At 51.2% G+C, this 14,006-nt stretch overlaps 1 protein-coding gene and 2 long non-coding RNA genes across 3 annotated transcripts; 1 reads left to right on the top strand and 2 right to left on the bottom strand.

Moving 5' to 3' along the window:
• Positions 1-122: 122 nt before the first annotated feature.
• Positions 123-12,267, bottom strand: TNFRSF1A (TNF receptor superfamily member 1A). The gene is made up of 10 exons (XM_019754367.2): positions 11,866-12,267; positions 5,197-5,350; positions 4,829-4,957; positions 4,479-4,628; positions 4,221-4,299; positions 2,244-2,311; positions 2,006-2,119; positions 1,672-1,700; positions 1,248-1,482; positions 123-1,109 (listed from the first exon to the last, which is right to left on the bottom strand). The coding sequence occupies exons 1-10, from the start codon at positions 11,902-11,904 to the stop codon at positions 802-804; spliced, it is 1,305 nt and encodes a 434-aa protein (XP_019609926.2). The 5' UTR covers positions 11,905-12,267; the 3' UTR covers positions 123-801.
• Positions 9,528-11,859, bottom strand: LOC141570150 (uncharacterized). Its single transcript, XR_012494061.1, has 2 exons — positions 10,508-11,859; positions 9,528-9,880 (listed from the first exon to the last, which is right to left on the bottom strand). It is a non-coding gene; the product is annotated as an uncharacterized LOC141570150 (long non-coding RNA).
• LOC109459676 (uncharacterized) lies at positions 12,267-13,895 on the top strand. Its single transcript, XR_012494058.1, has 2 exons — positions 12,267-12,350; positions 13,552-13,895. It is a non-coding gene; the product is annotated as an uncharacterized LOC109459676 (long non-coding RNA).
• Positions 13,896-14,006: the final 111 nt, after the last annotated feature.

Genomic DNA, 14,006 nt, shown 5'->3' with positions numbered 1-14,006 from the left:
CTGTCATTGGGCATCATGATGATGGGGTATCTGACCCTAGCTCAGGGCTTTTCCCATCCCCCCCCATCAGGATCCAGCGCTCTGCCCCAGGCTTCCACCCACCACTCACAAAGACCACTCTCTCCAGAAACAGAGTTTTAATTCCACAGTTTTAGTGTATTTACAAAAGTCCACAGCTCCAGCTGGAGGCCCCATTGTTCTGTGCTGTCCCTGCCTTGGGACAGTTCAGCTTACTCTGTGCTTGTCCAGGCAGGGGACAAAGGGTGCCAAGTTTCTATTAGTGTAACATAATTGATACAAAGATTGCTTATCAACTGTAAAAAAAAAAAAAAAAAAAGGCTCAGGGACCAGCCAGGGGCCTCTAAACAGCCCTGTTGGATCCTCCAGGCCCAAAACAGACAATGAGGTATGGCGCCTATTATCTCCACAAGTGCCCTCCTGGGCTCCTGATACACTCAGCCTCGCTCATAGTCACACACATCACATCTATCTGTTTTTCTATTTCTCTATTTCTATCTCTCTCTCTCTCTCTCTTTTTTGCGCACGCGCGCACACACACACACACACACACACACACACACACACACACACACAGCTGACCCTCTGCAGTGCTCAGACAGCTGAGAAAAACTATATACACTGAGGGAGTAGTGCCAAGTGGCTGCTAGCTCATGCCTGCCCCTCCAAGACCCTTCCTCTCCATAAAAAAGGGAGCTCTAGAAAGCATCTTGCAAGGTCCTTGGGGCGCCCTGGGGCAGAGAGCAGCTGTCCTCAGGGTAGGCCCCTCCGGGAGGCGTGACCTCATCTGGGCAGGCAGGAGGAGGCTGAGAGGGAGGTGGGGCCACACAGTGCCTCCTGGATGTTCTCCAGGCAGCCAAGCAGCTCCATGTCGCGGAGCACAAGGCCCAGCAGCTCCAGCGTGGCTTCTTGTCGTGGCGCGCGCTGCCGCCAGGCCGCCAGCATGCTGTACTGCGCTTCGCGCAGGCAGCGCCCGTTCTGCAGTTCCAGCCTCTCAATCTCGTACTCCCTCAGCCCCAGCCGCCGTATGAACTCCTTCCAGCGCGACGGGGGCACGTGATCCACCACCGCATACAGCGTTGCCGGGTCGGCTGCGAGGAAGCAGGCAGAGAGCCTGGAGGTGCGGCTCCGTGCCCCCGTCCGCCCTGCCCCACTGCTGCCCACGAACGCGCCCTCTAAGAGCCCCGCCCGCCTGTGTCCCCAGCCCGGATTCCCCGCCAGGTGCTCACTGTCAATGCGCTGTGTGCGGGCGCCGTCCTCCAACTTCTGAAGAGGGGTGGGGATGGGGGTGGAGGCTGGAGCCGCTGTGGGGAGGGGGCCCGCCTTCTCTCTCTGGAGTGATGCAGGACTGAAGTTGGACCAGTCACTAAGGTTGGGACTGGGGATGGAGGTGGAGCTGGGGATGGGACTGAAGCCCTTGGCGGGGCTGAAACTTGAAGCTGGGTTAAGGAGCTCAGGGTCCCCCTAAAAAAAGAAGATAGCATTAGTGGGGAGAGGAAAAACATCCCACCCTCTTTATTCTGGATGGGGTTGGAACTAGAGGGAATTAGAGGAGCTGGAGGGTCAAGGGTGATTCCCGGTGATTTGGGTCTTACAAGATTGCAGTGGACAGTCAGAAGGAAGATTGGGGGTAGGCCCCTGGCTTCATCTTACCTCTTCTGTAGGTATTGATTTCCCACAAACTGAGAAAAAAGAAACAAAACGTCACAAATTTCACTTCCTCTCTCAGTCTTGGTGCCTGTGGCTGGGGCTGGCCCCGGGGACTTGTGGTGACATGCTTCAGGGCATATGTGGCCCCAAGGACAAGAGAATTACTGATACAGTATGACCTCTCACCAGCCATCCAGGACCATCTCCTGCCAACCGAGTTGCTGCCGCAAACTAAGGGGATGCTCCTCGTTTCCCTCCAGGCTGGTGCGTCTTAACCACCCAGCCGCCTTCCACATCCCCACCAGCACCCTTTCCTCCTTCCAGAGGCCCCACTCACCAATAGAGTAGAGCTTGAGCTTCCACCGTGGGAAGTGGAATATGACACCCAGGAACAGGAAGGATAACAGGCAGAGACCCAAGATGATCACCAGGGGCAGCAGCATCGTGGTGTCTGGAGACAGAGCAGATTGTGGTCAGAGGAGAAGCTGCAGGAGGTAGCAGGGCTGGCTGGGTGGGCTCAGGGGCAAGATGAGCGGAGGGCAGGTGAGTGTGGGCACTGGGTTAGTTCTCCTCACCTGAGTCCGGAAAGGGCTTAAAAGATCCAGATGGGCACAGCATCTCGCACTCCGTGTTTGACTTGCAGCTAAAAGAACAGAGAGCAATGGTGAATAGGGGCCCTCCCGTAGGAGGAACACGGGTTCAAAAAAAAGAAAAAGAAAAGAAGACATTGTTGGAAAGTCTTTGCTTTATCAATATTTTAGGTATCTCTTGATATATAATGGAAATTAAACCTATCTTGGGAATTGATGCAAAGGAATGAAACATAAGTTAATCACAGAATCAGTTAGTTTAGACCTGGAATTGATCTTGAAGAGGCTGTGTAGAAAGACTTAAAAGCAGTCAGGGGGCCGGCCCGGTGGCTCAGGCAGTTAGAGCTCCGTGCTCCTAACTCCAAAGGCTGCCTGTTCGATTCCCACATGGGCCAGTGGGCTCTCAACCACAAGGCTGCCGGTTCAACTCCTCAAGTCCCGCAAGGGATGGTGGGCAGCACCCCCTGCAACTAGCAACGGCAACTGGACCTGGAGCTGAGCTGCGCCCTCCACAACTAAGACTGAAAGGACAACAACTTGAAGCCGAACAGCACCCTCCACAACTAAGATTGAAAGAACAACAACTTAACCTGGAGAAAAGAAAAAAAAAAAGCAGTCAGGGTCAGGGTATAAATTCCAGCCCCAGTCATTGGCTAGCAGTGTAATTCCAAGCCAAGTCATTTAACCTGTATGCCTCAATTTCTTCATCAGGAAAACAGGGACCCTACCCACCTGTCAGGATTGAGGATTAAGTGAGAGAATTATGCCTGACATATAGTAAGTGCTCGGTAAATAGTAGTTGTCATTGAATTGTTATTTTATCATTGTTCTACTGATGAGAATCTTATGGCAAAGAGAAGTTAAAAAGCTTTTTCTTAAGATAACAGTGCTGCTGACAACACGTGACTTTGAGAGAGGGGTCAAGCATGCATGTGAAAAATTTAAAAATACATATTGCTGGGGGACACCAGAGAGCACACTATCATAAGCACATCTTTCCAGGTTGGGAGCTGTCACTGGGCAGTATGGAGCGATCAGAACTACATGGGAGGCCTGGCAGGAACTTGAGAAGGTGAGTTATCCGCAGGAATCTGAAAGCAGGAAGAGGTACTTTTACCCTCCTCATAAACTCATGATGAGAATTACATGGGATGAGTATAAAAGCTCTTTCAAGGAGAACAAAACTTAGTAGGAAGAAGGAAGTAGTTTCTTGTCAGACACTTTGTAGCTATATTTTGTGGTTCTTACAACTTCCAAGTGCACGTCATTATGCTTAAAGGTAAGAAAATTAAGGCTCTGAGACATTAAGTCACTTGCCAAAAGTTGCACAGCCAGTAGTGGCTAAGCAGAGATCAGTTCAACTTTAGGGCCCACAGAGTTTCTTCCTTACAAGCGAGAATGTAAGCGCAGCCTCCATGGAGCCAGGAGTGAGCAGGCTTGGTCAAAGGGACCGGGGAGGACATACCACATTTCATCAAACCTAAGATGCCATCACTAGTGAGGCATCATTATTTGCATACCACACACACACACACACACACACACACACACACACAAACACACCCCTGCCAATTAAACCATGATACATCATCAATTGTTGTAAGATGCAGTCTGATTTCATAGATGTAAAAGTGTGTTCTAGAATCAATAGTAGACCCTGTCACCCAAGAATCTTAATGCAAAAATAATAATAATCTGAATGTTTAAGTTAGAAGAACTACAAGTCCCTGGGTTATAAGCCTCTATCCCCAAAGGCTTCTTCATATTTAACATTTGACGAACAAGTTGGGGGGAAAAGAGACAGACTATCTGGTATCGTGATATGAAGTGTCTCCCAGTCAGACACCCAGTAGGAGCCAGAGCACCCTGCGTGTCCCCCTCATCCTGCTGGTGACTCACCACAGCCACCCCATCACTCCCTATGCCCCGACCCAGTGCTCAGCAGCTTGCAGAGATACTCACTTATCACAGGACACACATTTATTTTCTCTGAGAAAGAACCCCATGTGGCAGGTGCAGATGGTGTCCTGTCTCTCACTGCCTGTGGGGAGAGAAGCAGCACAGCTGAGGATGAGAAGAAGAGCCAGGAGGGGCTGGGATAGATGGCCAGACTGGAGGCACTCCCACAGACTGCGGGAATGGGGAGGATAGACCTTGCTCCTGAGAAAGAGCCTGCCCCTGCAGTGAGGAGGGGGCTGGGGTCGGGAGAGTGGTGCTCACAGTCGATTTGCTTCTTGCCATTGATGCAGAGGCTGCAGTTCTTGCACTGGAAAAGATTGTCATCCCAATATTTCCGGTACTGGTCCTTCTTACAGCCACACTTGGTGTTCCGGTCCACTGTGCAAGGAGAAAGCTCCACCTGGTCCATTTCTGGTGAGGGGAAGAGATGGAGTATTAAGCTCTGTAACACACACTCACACCCATGCACTCTATCACAGATGCACATGCTTTCCTGCCCACACCCAGCAGCACAGATTTGCATACCCTCACAGGTGGACAGGCACGCTCACCCCTCTCAATGCCCACTTGATACATCCTGTTTAGAGCCCTTGCCCTCTCCTGAGACTCACCTTTTCGGCATATTGAGCAGCTGAAGCATTGTCTGAAGTTGTTCTCAACAGCAGTATAGGTGCCGTTTTCACACTCTCTGCAGTCTGTGTCCAGCCCTGGGCCTGGACAGTCATTGTATAGGTAGGTCCCTGTGATTGGAGTGTCTGGGTCAGGCTGCAGCCAAGAGCTCAAGGAAGGAGCCCCATGCTAAGCAGAAGAGCCTGGTCTACCTTTCTGAAATCTTTAGGACAGGAAAGGAGGAAGAAAATCCCAGCCCAAGAGAAGCAGACTTGGGGACAAGGACCCCAAGTTCTAGAACATTTGGAAAAAGCAAAGGAAGTAGCAGGGCCCCATACCTGAGGAGATCACTGTTACCACTTCCTCCTACCTTTGTGACACTTCGTACAGCAAATGGAATTATTTTGAGGGTGGCTGTATTTTCCTTGGGGACACATACTGTCTCTTTTCTCCCGGTCCCTGAGGTCAGGGACCAGTCCAGTAACCCCGGAAGGGAATCTTTCCACCAACAGAGCCAGGAGCACCTGGGAAAGAATCAGTAAAGGAGGACTCATCAGGATGTAAGCTTGGACAGGTGGCACCATGCAATCTATACTTAATTGTTCTCTATTTGTCCTGTGTGCTAATTGTTCTATGTCCCTCAACTCAAGGCTGGTAGACTCCAGGCCTGGCTCTATTTTATCCTGATTTCCCCATGGCAGCTAATAGTGTTGGACACGAGGCAGATGTTTAAGGAAAGGTTTTTGTTTTTATTATTGGGAACTGATAGGTTATTTCCATTCTAGCCCTTCCCAACAAGCAGCCCTAAATATTGGGGTGGTGCTTCTCCATCTGAGTGCTGCATTCCCAATGCGTTCACTTTGTGAACCCCCACGGAGGTGGGATCTGTGCTTTCCTGTATTATGTTATGCCAATAAAAAGTTCTTTATGAAATCAGGTTTGAGCGGAGATGAGTGATGTCCCTGTGGGCAGCGTTCCTGGAGAGTGCCCAGAAGCCAAAGGAAAAGTCTATTTATTAATTTGTATCAAAACCTCACCCAGGATCCCACCCTCAGATTCTATTCTGCATCCCTTTCCACCACTAAATCTGCACAAATACCCCAGGGTGGCCAGGGCAAATGGGGAGGGGAGTAAAAGGGGAAGTTCAGGGTCAGGGATGGGGTCGGCAGTTGACAGTTTCAGTGGGGGCAAGAGTGGGCAAACCATGTACGTGAAACTAGAGCTGGCCAGAGGCTGGTGATCCAGCGCAAGTGACCATCAAGTCAGGAGCTGAGACCGTGCCAAGGAGTCCTGAAGCTCTTCGCACACTGGGGCATTCTGGAAGGCATGTTTTACAGCCTCAGGCCAAGCCCACAGCAGCTGAATCACTTGCCCAGTTCTAGTTTAGGTGCCTGGACAGCAAAGCCAGGAGTCAGAGCTGAACTCCAACCAGAGTTGAGACTTTGCTCTTTGCTTTTTGACCAGCATCTTGCTGGCTTTCCCTGGGCCTTGATTATTTTTCTCTGCTAGAAGAGCCGCTTTATGTAAAGATAAGAGGATGTCGTCAAAGTATTTTAAACGTTGGGGAGCAACAGATCACAGAAACCCCAGCCTGAGAAGGAGGGTGTAGCAGCCTGCAGCCACCCAGCAACAGCCCTGCAGCCACAATGGCTCCACATCTCAGCAGACAGGCAGGTCACACCCTGAGTCACCCGCTGGGAGATGCAGGCCAAGCCTCAGCCACAAACGGGAAGCCACACTCAGAAACACAGCAGCAATCCCTGCAGGGGTGCACCCCTCTACTCAGAGGGCAGCAGTCTTCCCTGGCCCACTCTGGCACTGTGCCATCTCTCCTGAGAACAGGACCGGGGCTTCCAGGGCAACAGGAAGAGTTTGGGGTGGTTATGGGAAGAACTTCCCATCCTGAAAGAAGAGCTTTCCCCGAAGAGAAGAGCGCATAGCACCTAAGGTCATGGGCACTGGGCATTCCATCCAGGGGGGCTGGGAGCAAAGCCAACCAGCAGAGACAGAGTCGGGAAGAAGTGGGGGGCTCCAGTTCCGGGACTGCCTGTCGGGGGAGAGCTTTTCATGGACCTATGGCCTATGAGAAATAAACTTCCCAGGAGGGAGGGAGAGAGGCTTTCTCAGGCCACGTGTCCCCTCCCTCTACAGCACTTTGGGGGTTAAGTCAGATCCGGGAAAGGGAAATCTTTTCCCAGCAGCTCCGCCCAGTGACTCAGGCCAGAGGGAGGGAGATCTGGGGGAGGGGAGAGGGAACCAGCAGCTTCCCCAGCTCTTTAAGGGTCATGAGTCAGCATAAACACTGAAGGGACCAGCCAGCAGTTGGGATCCCTTCCTCCTGTGGGCCAGTCTATCCCTCCAATCCCCACATAGAACCCCCTTTAGATCTGTCTTTCCTTCTCTCCTCCTCAAAAGATCCAGGCAATGGACCCCTGTCCCACTGGGCCCACGTATTTTGGGAAACGGCCCCCTCTCCCATTCCATCCCTTAAGGGAAGTCTCCCTCGCCCCCTGACTTCCTCCAACCAAGTTACTACCCATCCCTCCCTGAGGGCTACTCAGTTCCTTCCCACCCCTCAGCATCCTTCCTTTAGATTAGGCCCCGCCCTGGCTCCTCCTCAACCAGTCCCCACAGATAAACTGGGTCCCTGTTTTCTCACCCAGCCCCCTGACACTCCCCAATTCAAGAAGGAAGCCAACCAAGGCTGCCCTCCTCCCAGCCGGGTTCACTGCATTCCCACAGCCTGGCTGGTTCTGGCCAGTTGGACTGGCTTTAGGGACCTCCCTGGAGTCCCAGACAATCCTTAGGAAATAAGGCCAGTTCTGAGTCTCCTCAGCCCTCCCCCCAGGCCCAACAGCAGCACAGGAAAAACTCCAGAGCCCTGAACACCCACTTCCAAAAGGAAGGGAACAAGCAGAAGGGATGTGAGACAATCAGCACTATTGCCCAGGTGTCTCACGGCCCCCAGCAGTGGGCACCATTCGTTGGCTCTGGCTGGCTCTGGTGAGCACCTCCTTAGCAGCTGAATCTTGCAGCAAAAGAGCAGAAACAGGAGGTGAGCTCGGAGCACCCCGGGCGGATTGCCTGTCACCTGGAGCAGCGGAAGGGCAGGAAGCTGGGGTGCCTGTGGAGAGACAGTTGAGGGGGTGGCCCAGCACCCCTCCAACTCCCCCACAACTTCCGCCTGGGGAGGCTTTAAAGTGTGACTTCCTGTGCTGGGCCTGCAGCGTAGGGTAGGGGGTGGAAAGTGACCCTGTGGTCTAACTCTGATCCAGCCACCTCATAGGATGGCTTAGCTGTTCCTTTCCCCCGCATACATGTGTCCATTAAATTAAAATGTGTTTGTTCATTTTAATGTGAAAATCGTTGGGGAGCTCATGACAGCTTTTCCTCCATTAATGACGTTTCCCCCACCCAAGCTTATTGGACGCTCAGCCTCCTGTGAACTTTAATAACATGAATTAACTATATCTACTCTTGGCTCTGAATATAATTATCTTGGGTGAGGAGATATGATCTCCCCAATAGACCACAAACTCTCTAAGAGATCAGAAAGAGTGTTTTGGTCAGAGATAATATCCTATCTTCCTGGGTATCTTCTCAGCATCCAGAACTGGGGGAGCAAAATAAACATGGATTCATGGGTTGATCTAATGGCTGTTGTGTCTTCCATTCCAGGTGAAGCCAATGATTTCTAAAGAGGGAAGTAGGGAGTCAGTGTCCCACCAAGGTGGGAATATATTTATCTCCAGGGGAGAGCTCTCCAAGTAACCCCCGCCCCCTCCATCCCACACACACGAACACTCTCACGAGAGATGGGGACAAGTGTTTCTCTCCCTTTGAGAGTCACTAGTAAGTAAAAGCAGCACCTACGAAAGATAAGAGTTTGAGAACCTCTGCTCTAGCATTTAGATGCGTACTTCGCTTGGTTATTCCCTGGACCCTTAACACGCCCCAAACTAAATTCATCAATCGCTTGGCCTAGACAAATGTCACACCACCAACTTCTCAGCACCAGTGTCAAGACGTTTGCCACCTTTCTTTCCTCAGGGCCCCACCCCCATCCCTGCTGTCATACAGTCTGTCAGTTCTTCTTGCCAGTCCTTCCTCTGTGATCTCCCCGTCTTCCCTCTGTCCATGCCACATGCCTGGAGTAGTGCCAACTGCTTTCCAGCCAATTGCCCAGCCCCTTTCCTGCTCCAACACATCCCACAGACTTTCCTATCTGTGTTCAGGCTTCAACTTGCAACTGCAATTGTGGGAATCTTGCTCTTAGGATCTGACCTCGGCATCATTTCCACAGGTTACTGCTTTTCTGAATGAGTTCTTGCAGAGGTACTTCACTGCTATTCTGAACACATGCTCCCAAATGCAGTGGACCCTCAGAGAACCGTTTATGAATGAATGGAATGAATGAATGAATGAAGTCCTCTACCTGGGACCATGTTCAAGATCTTCTCTTCATCCCCTCCCCACTTTCTCCAATTTTCTCATTCTCATTTCTTCTTGTTCCTAAACATGGTCCATCCACTCCAGCCAAAGTGTTCAGCTTCTTACCACCACTCATCCAACACAAAACCCATCTCTCTGTTCTTCTGCTCTCCTTCAAACCAGTCTCCCTTTTTCTAGCCACCCTGCCAGTCAGTGCCTTCAAATCTCAGCTCCAAATCCACTTTTCTATGAGGCTTTTCCTCTTTCATCCCATCTGAACAATCTTTTGTTCCTTTATTCATTCAATAAATAATTAAGGAGCAGTCTGGCTGCCAGGGAGGCAGAGATGAAATACACCACGCATGCTCTCGTGGGTTCTCTGCTGGGACCGAGACAGTCAACTGTAGGCTCTGCGCTCTGTGCAGGGAGCGCTCCAGGAGCACTGGAGTTGAGATCTGCTAAGCAAGAAAAGGCAGCCGCACGGTGCTCTCTCCTCCTTGGCTCTGCCTCCCATCGGTGTTCCAAGGCACCACATCACAATGCTTTTGTGGGGATTTTCCTCCAGACTGTTCTCTGAAATCATTTTTTTCTGGATGCTGTCTTGGCTCCTATACTGTAAGCTCCTGGAGAGCAACAAAGTCCTGTTTGCTTTGTCCCGTTCTCTCCTGTATTCTTCCCCACTACCACCGCCCCTCCCACCCCCGCCACATATACAGTGTGTGCTGTGTATTGTCCATTGAGTGGTGAGCCTTACCCAGACCTTGCATACCTCGTCTCCCCTCCAGCTCCAGGCTGAGGTGGCTCCCTTAGCAGTCATACCCCAACCTGGGCTGGACCAGCCCCAGCCCACAGGCACTTTGCTGTATCTGTTCAGGCTACCATACCCTCTGTTTTCCAAACACCACGTAATTACTAACAATAATACTAACCCTAACTATAAAAGATACCTCTATTGAGTGCTTTCTATTTGCTATACCCTATTCCTACACTAGAATGTAGACGCCACGAGGGCAGCGATTTTGCTCACTGCTGTAATCCCAGCTCCTGTGTCTAGCACAGAGCAGGCACTAGTACATTGAACACTTAATATATATATATATATATATATATATATATATATATATATATATCAATCTATTTACTCTTTAAAACAACATTAGGAGGGGAAAAAACCAACACTATGAGGTAATGACAATTATGTTCATTTTAGAGATAAGGAAAGTAAGGAAGGCATGGAGGGGTTACATCACCTGTTCAAGTTTAGGCAGCGAGTATGTGAAAGAGCCAGGATTTCAATCCAGGTGATCCACTTCCAAGGAAAGAGAGAAGAGAAATAAGATGGCAGGGCAACTGGATGGGGGCGGGGCTGGGAGAGGACATCCTTGAGAGAAGGAAAAGATGGGGCTGGGGAGAAAAGATAAGGTGGGAGAACCAGAAGAACAGTGAGACATGATACAGAGAGGTGCTGCGTGAGGAATTAAGGTCTAGAAATGTGGAGTCGAGCAAAGAGAGGGAACTAGAGAGAAAGGGTTTTAAAAAGGAGAGTCTGAAAAGTATCTGAGGAGACTTCTGGGAGAGAAAGTATAACACCCTGAGGAGAGGAAAGGTCGGGGAGCCACAGGTGGGCCAGGCAATCAGAAGAAACTGGCCAACACAGGCTGGGAAATCCACCCAGCTAGGTAGGGGAGGGGGCTCAGGGATCTGCCAGGATGATGCCAGGACACGACGGAGATCAAGGATACCTTGACACGTCTGAGGCAAGAGAAAGGGACATTTTCCAGTGACGAAAACAACTTTCTACCAACTTCCCCAAATTGAGCTGTAGAAGAAACCAAGGGATTGTTGTCTAGGGCTTTGGGGAAGGGCTGGAGGACAGGCACAGGGTCCCTGTCCAGGTGGAGGTGGTGTTAGCTACCCAGAGAGGGTGGATCCAACAGAGGCCACCTGCCTAGAAGCTGTCACAAGCAGAGGCTGCTGAATGCCCCCAAGTGAGAGACCTGGGCCTGAGGAGAGCACTGAACGCTCTCCACTGGGCTGCCCTGCCCCTACCTCGTTTCCCACTTGACTCTCAAATAGCCCCCACCACACGGCCCCCCAAGCTTATCCCACCAAGTCACCTCCTCTCCCAGACTCAGTTTTCCCACTTCACTATCACCCAGCTCCTGCCCTCCAGCAGGAGTTTGCTCAGCCAGAGCCCACTGTAAGCCTCACCGCCCCACAGCCCAACCCACTCCTGGGCGAACCCGCTGACCAGAGGGACAGAGCGAGTTCTGAATCATCTGGACTCTGAGAGGACTAAGCGTCCTTCTTCCACTCCTCTACTTTCCCTACCAAATCTGCCCCACCCTCGGCCATCACCTGCCCCCACATTTCCAGATTCCCCATAGCCCCCCAGCAAACTTCCTAGACTGTGAGGGGCCAGGGCTCCCTCTTACTCCATGCCTTTCAAACTGCTCCCTTGCCCCTGACTCAGGGCAGGTGGATGAAGAGGGAAACCTGGGCTTCTGTCAGGTCACGGCCCTCTCCCGACAAAGGCCCATTCTTGCCGGCCGGCGGCCCGTGGTGCCCTTTGCCCACCACCCCACTCGGCCCTTGTCCCTGGTCTTACCAGTGGCAGCAGCAAGCCAGGCACGGTGGGGAGGCCCATGTCCGGCCAGCTGTGACCTCTCACTCCCCCATCAGGACTCAGGCAGTGGCAGCGGCTGGCGCAGTGGCAGCGAAAGAGTCCCGGGATGAGCGGGTCAGGAGGTCCCAAGTGGAGCCTAGGCCTTGGGTAGGGCCATTAAGAGTTGAGACTGGGATGGAAATCACGGCCTGGTCCCAGAGGCCCCAAACCCCGAAGGCCAGAACCAGAGCCTGAGTCCGGAGAACTCCGAGGAAATTAAGAGGCAAGAGGAGGTGGGAGGGCTAGGGAGAGTGGCAGATGTGTGTTGCAACAGCGGGACAGGAAGAGCTTGGGGGAGGAGGCGGGACGAGGCGGGAGGAGGCAAAAGTTCCTTAACCCTTTGTAGAGCTTCAGAGGCCAGAGTCCTGGATCCACCTGCTGCGTGCTCCCGAAACCACCAATCTTACCACTCCCAACCGATCACCAAGGTACAATAAGCCCCCTCCCTCCTCATTCCCATCACCTGGCCGTTCCCAAAGGAACAGCAATAGAAAGACCTAGGGCTCTGGAGTCCAATTCACTGGGTTCCAGTTCAGGATCCTCTACTTTTCAACTGGGTGGTCTTGGACAAACAACCTAGGCTCTCTGAGCCTGTTTTCCTGTTTGTAAAATGGAGAGAACCTATCTCAGGTGGTTGCTGTAAGGATTTATTGAAACAGGACAGAGAAGTGTGTGATAGATGACAAGTACTCGGTGTTCTTAGTAACTCTTCCCTTTTCCCAAGTTCTCCACTGAGTAGCTCCTACTTTCTTGGGATTTACCCTTCCAACCCAAACCTCAGAGTAATTCCTAACCCTAGTTTTCTGCCCTTTCTGGGGCCCTCATACCCAGTTCCCCCCAATCTGGTTCTTATCCAGTCTGTGCTTGGCTGGGTCCCCCAGCTGATGATTCTGGCTCTGCCACCAAACAATGGTGGGACCTCCGGCTGGACACCTCCACTGCACTTCAGCTCATTACTAAATGAGAAACAATGCCTACCTAGCCCACTGAGACGGGAAAGTAATGCCCTGGGGATTAATGAGATCCGACCTGGGAAAACGCTTTCAGAATTACAGGTATCTCAATCAGATATTACTATAGTTCCCAGTGCCTTTTCTCCAGATATTCTGTACACCAACCTAAACTGACCTTCAAGATAATCTACTGCACCACTCTTGTTTTATAGATGAAAAAACTGAGGCCGAGAGACACACATGCCATGTTCCCCGCAGAGCCAGCAGAAACCCCCGACTCCAGACTTCAATCCAAGGGCTCATTTTGCTACAATAGACACAAGGCCACTTTTTTTATCTGTCCCTTTGAGTCCAACCCCACACCTTTTCTCTTTGGTATTTTATGCCACCCCATTTGTGCAGGACATCTCCCAAATGAATCCCGTAACAAGGGTACAATGTTCACCCAAATATTCTCTGGGTACAATGACCTTCCCTATACCCAGGCCAGACCCAGGGTCCTCCAGATGCTGAGGTTGCTAGAAATGCAGGGAGACCAGAGAGGAATGAGGTCCAAGGGCTTTGTGACTTGGAATCAGAGCTCCTGGTCCCTTCTCCCCTTGATCCAACCAGCTGACCCCACACCCCAGAGTCTACCCTACCTGGCTCTTCCTGACCATCCCTCTCTGATCCCAAGAGCAGAGCATCTACAGATGAGAGTGGAGTTTGGATGTCCCCACCTTGGACTGACTTCACTCTACCTCATCCTCCAGCTTCTGAAGAACTGGAGAGTTGAAGCTCGACTCACACAGGAAGGAGCTCACCTGCACCAACGCACAGGGAGCCTGCAAGTGCAGTGCAATGGACCCAAAGCAGAGCTCTTGAAGAAACAGAATCACTGGAATAAAGTGCAAGAATCAGAATGCCGTTTCCAACGTGAAGAAGCAAGGAGGGCCACAGGCTCCTCATCTACAAAATGGGGAACACACCAGCACCCCTCACATAATATGCATTGATAATTAAATGCATGTAAAGTGTTTAGCAAGTGCTTGCCATATATTAAGCATTCAATATGTGGTAGCAATATTAGTAGTTTGTATTAATAATAACAACTTCAATGTCCTATTTTTAATGTTACAAGGAATTTTTAAT

The sequence above is a fragment of the Rhinolophus sinicus genome, linkage group LG02 (genome assembly GCF_036562045.2).
Source record: "Rhinolophus sinicus isolate RSC01 linkage group LG02, ASM3656204v1, whole genome shotgun sequence".
NCBI lineage: Eukaryota > Metazoa > Chordata > Mammalia > Chiroptera > Rhinolophidae > Rhinolophus > Rhinolophus sinicus.
Note: the sequence above shows the minus strand (reverse complement) of the source record. Positions and strands in the feature narration are given on the sequence as shown.

Bases quoted from the DNA above. Each gene is read 5' to 3' on its own strand.
- TNFRSF1A (XM_019754367.2), bottom strand. From the start codon at position 11,904: ATGGGCCTCCCCACCGTGCCTGGCTTGCTGCTGCCACTG. The intron at 4,958-5,196 runs GTAGGAGGAAGT...CTCCAATCACAG, and splicing joins CTGTACGAAGTGTCACAAAG to GGACCTACCTATACAATGAC. The intron at 2,312-4,220 runs GTGAGTATCTCT...CTGTTCTTTTAG, and splicing joins AAATGTGTGTCCTGTGATAA to CTGCAAGTCAAACACGGAGT.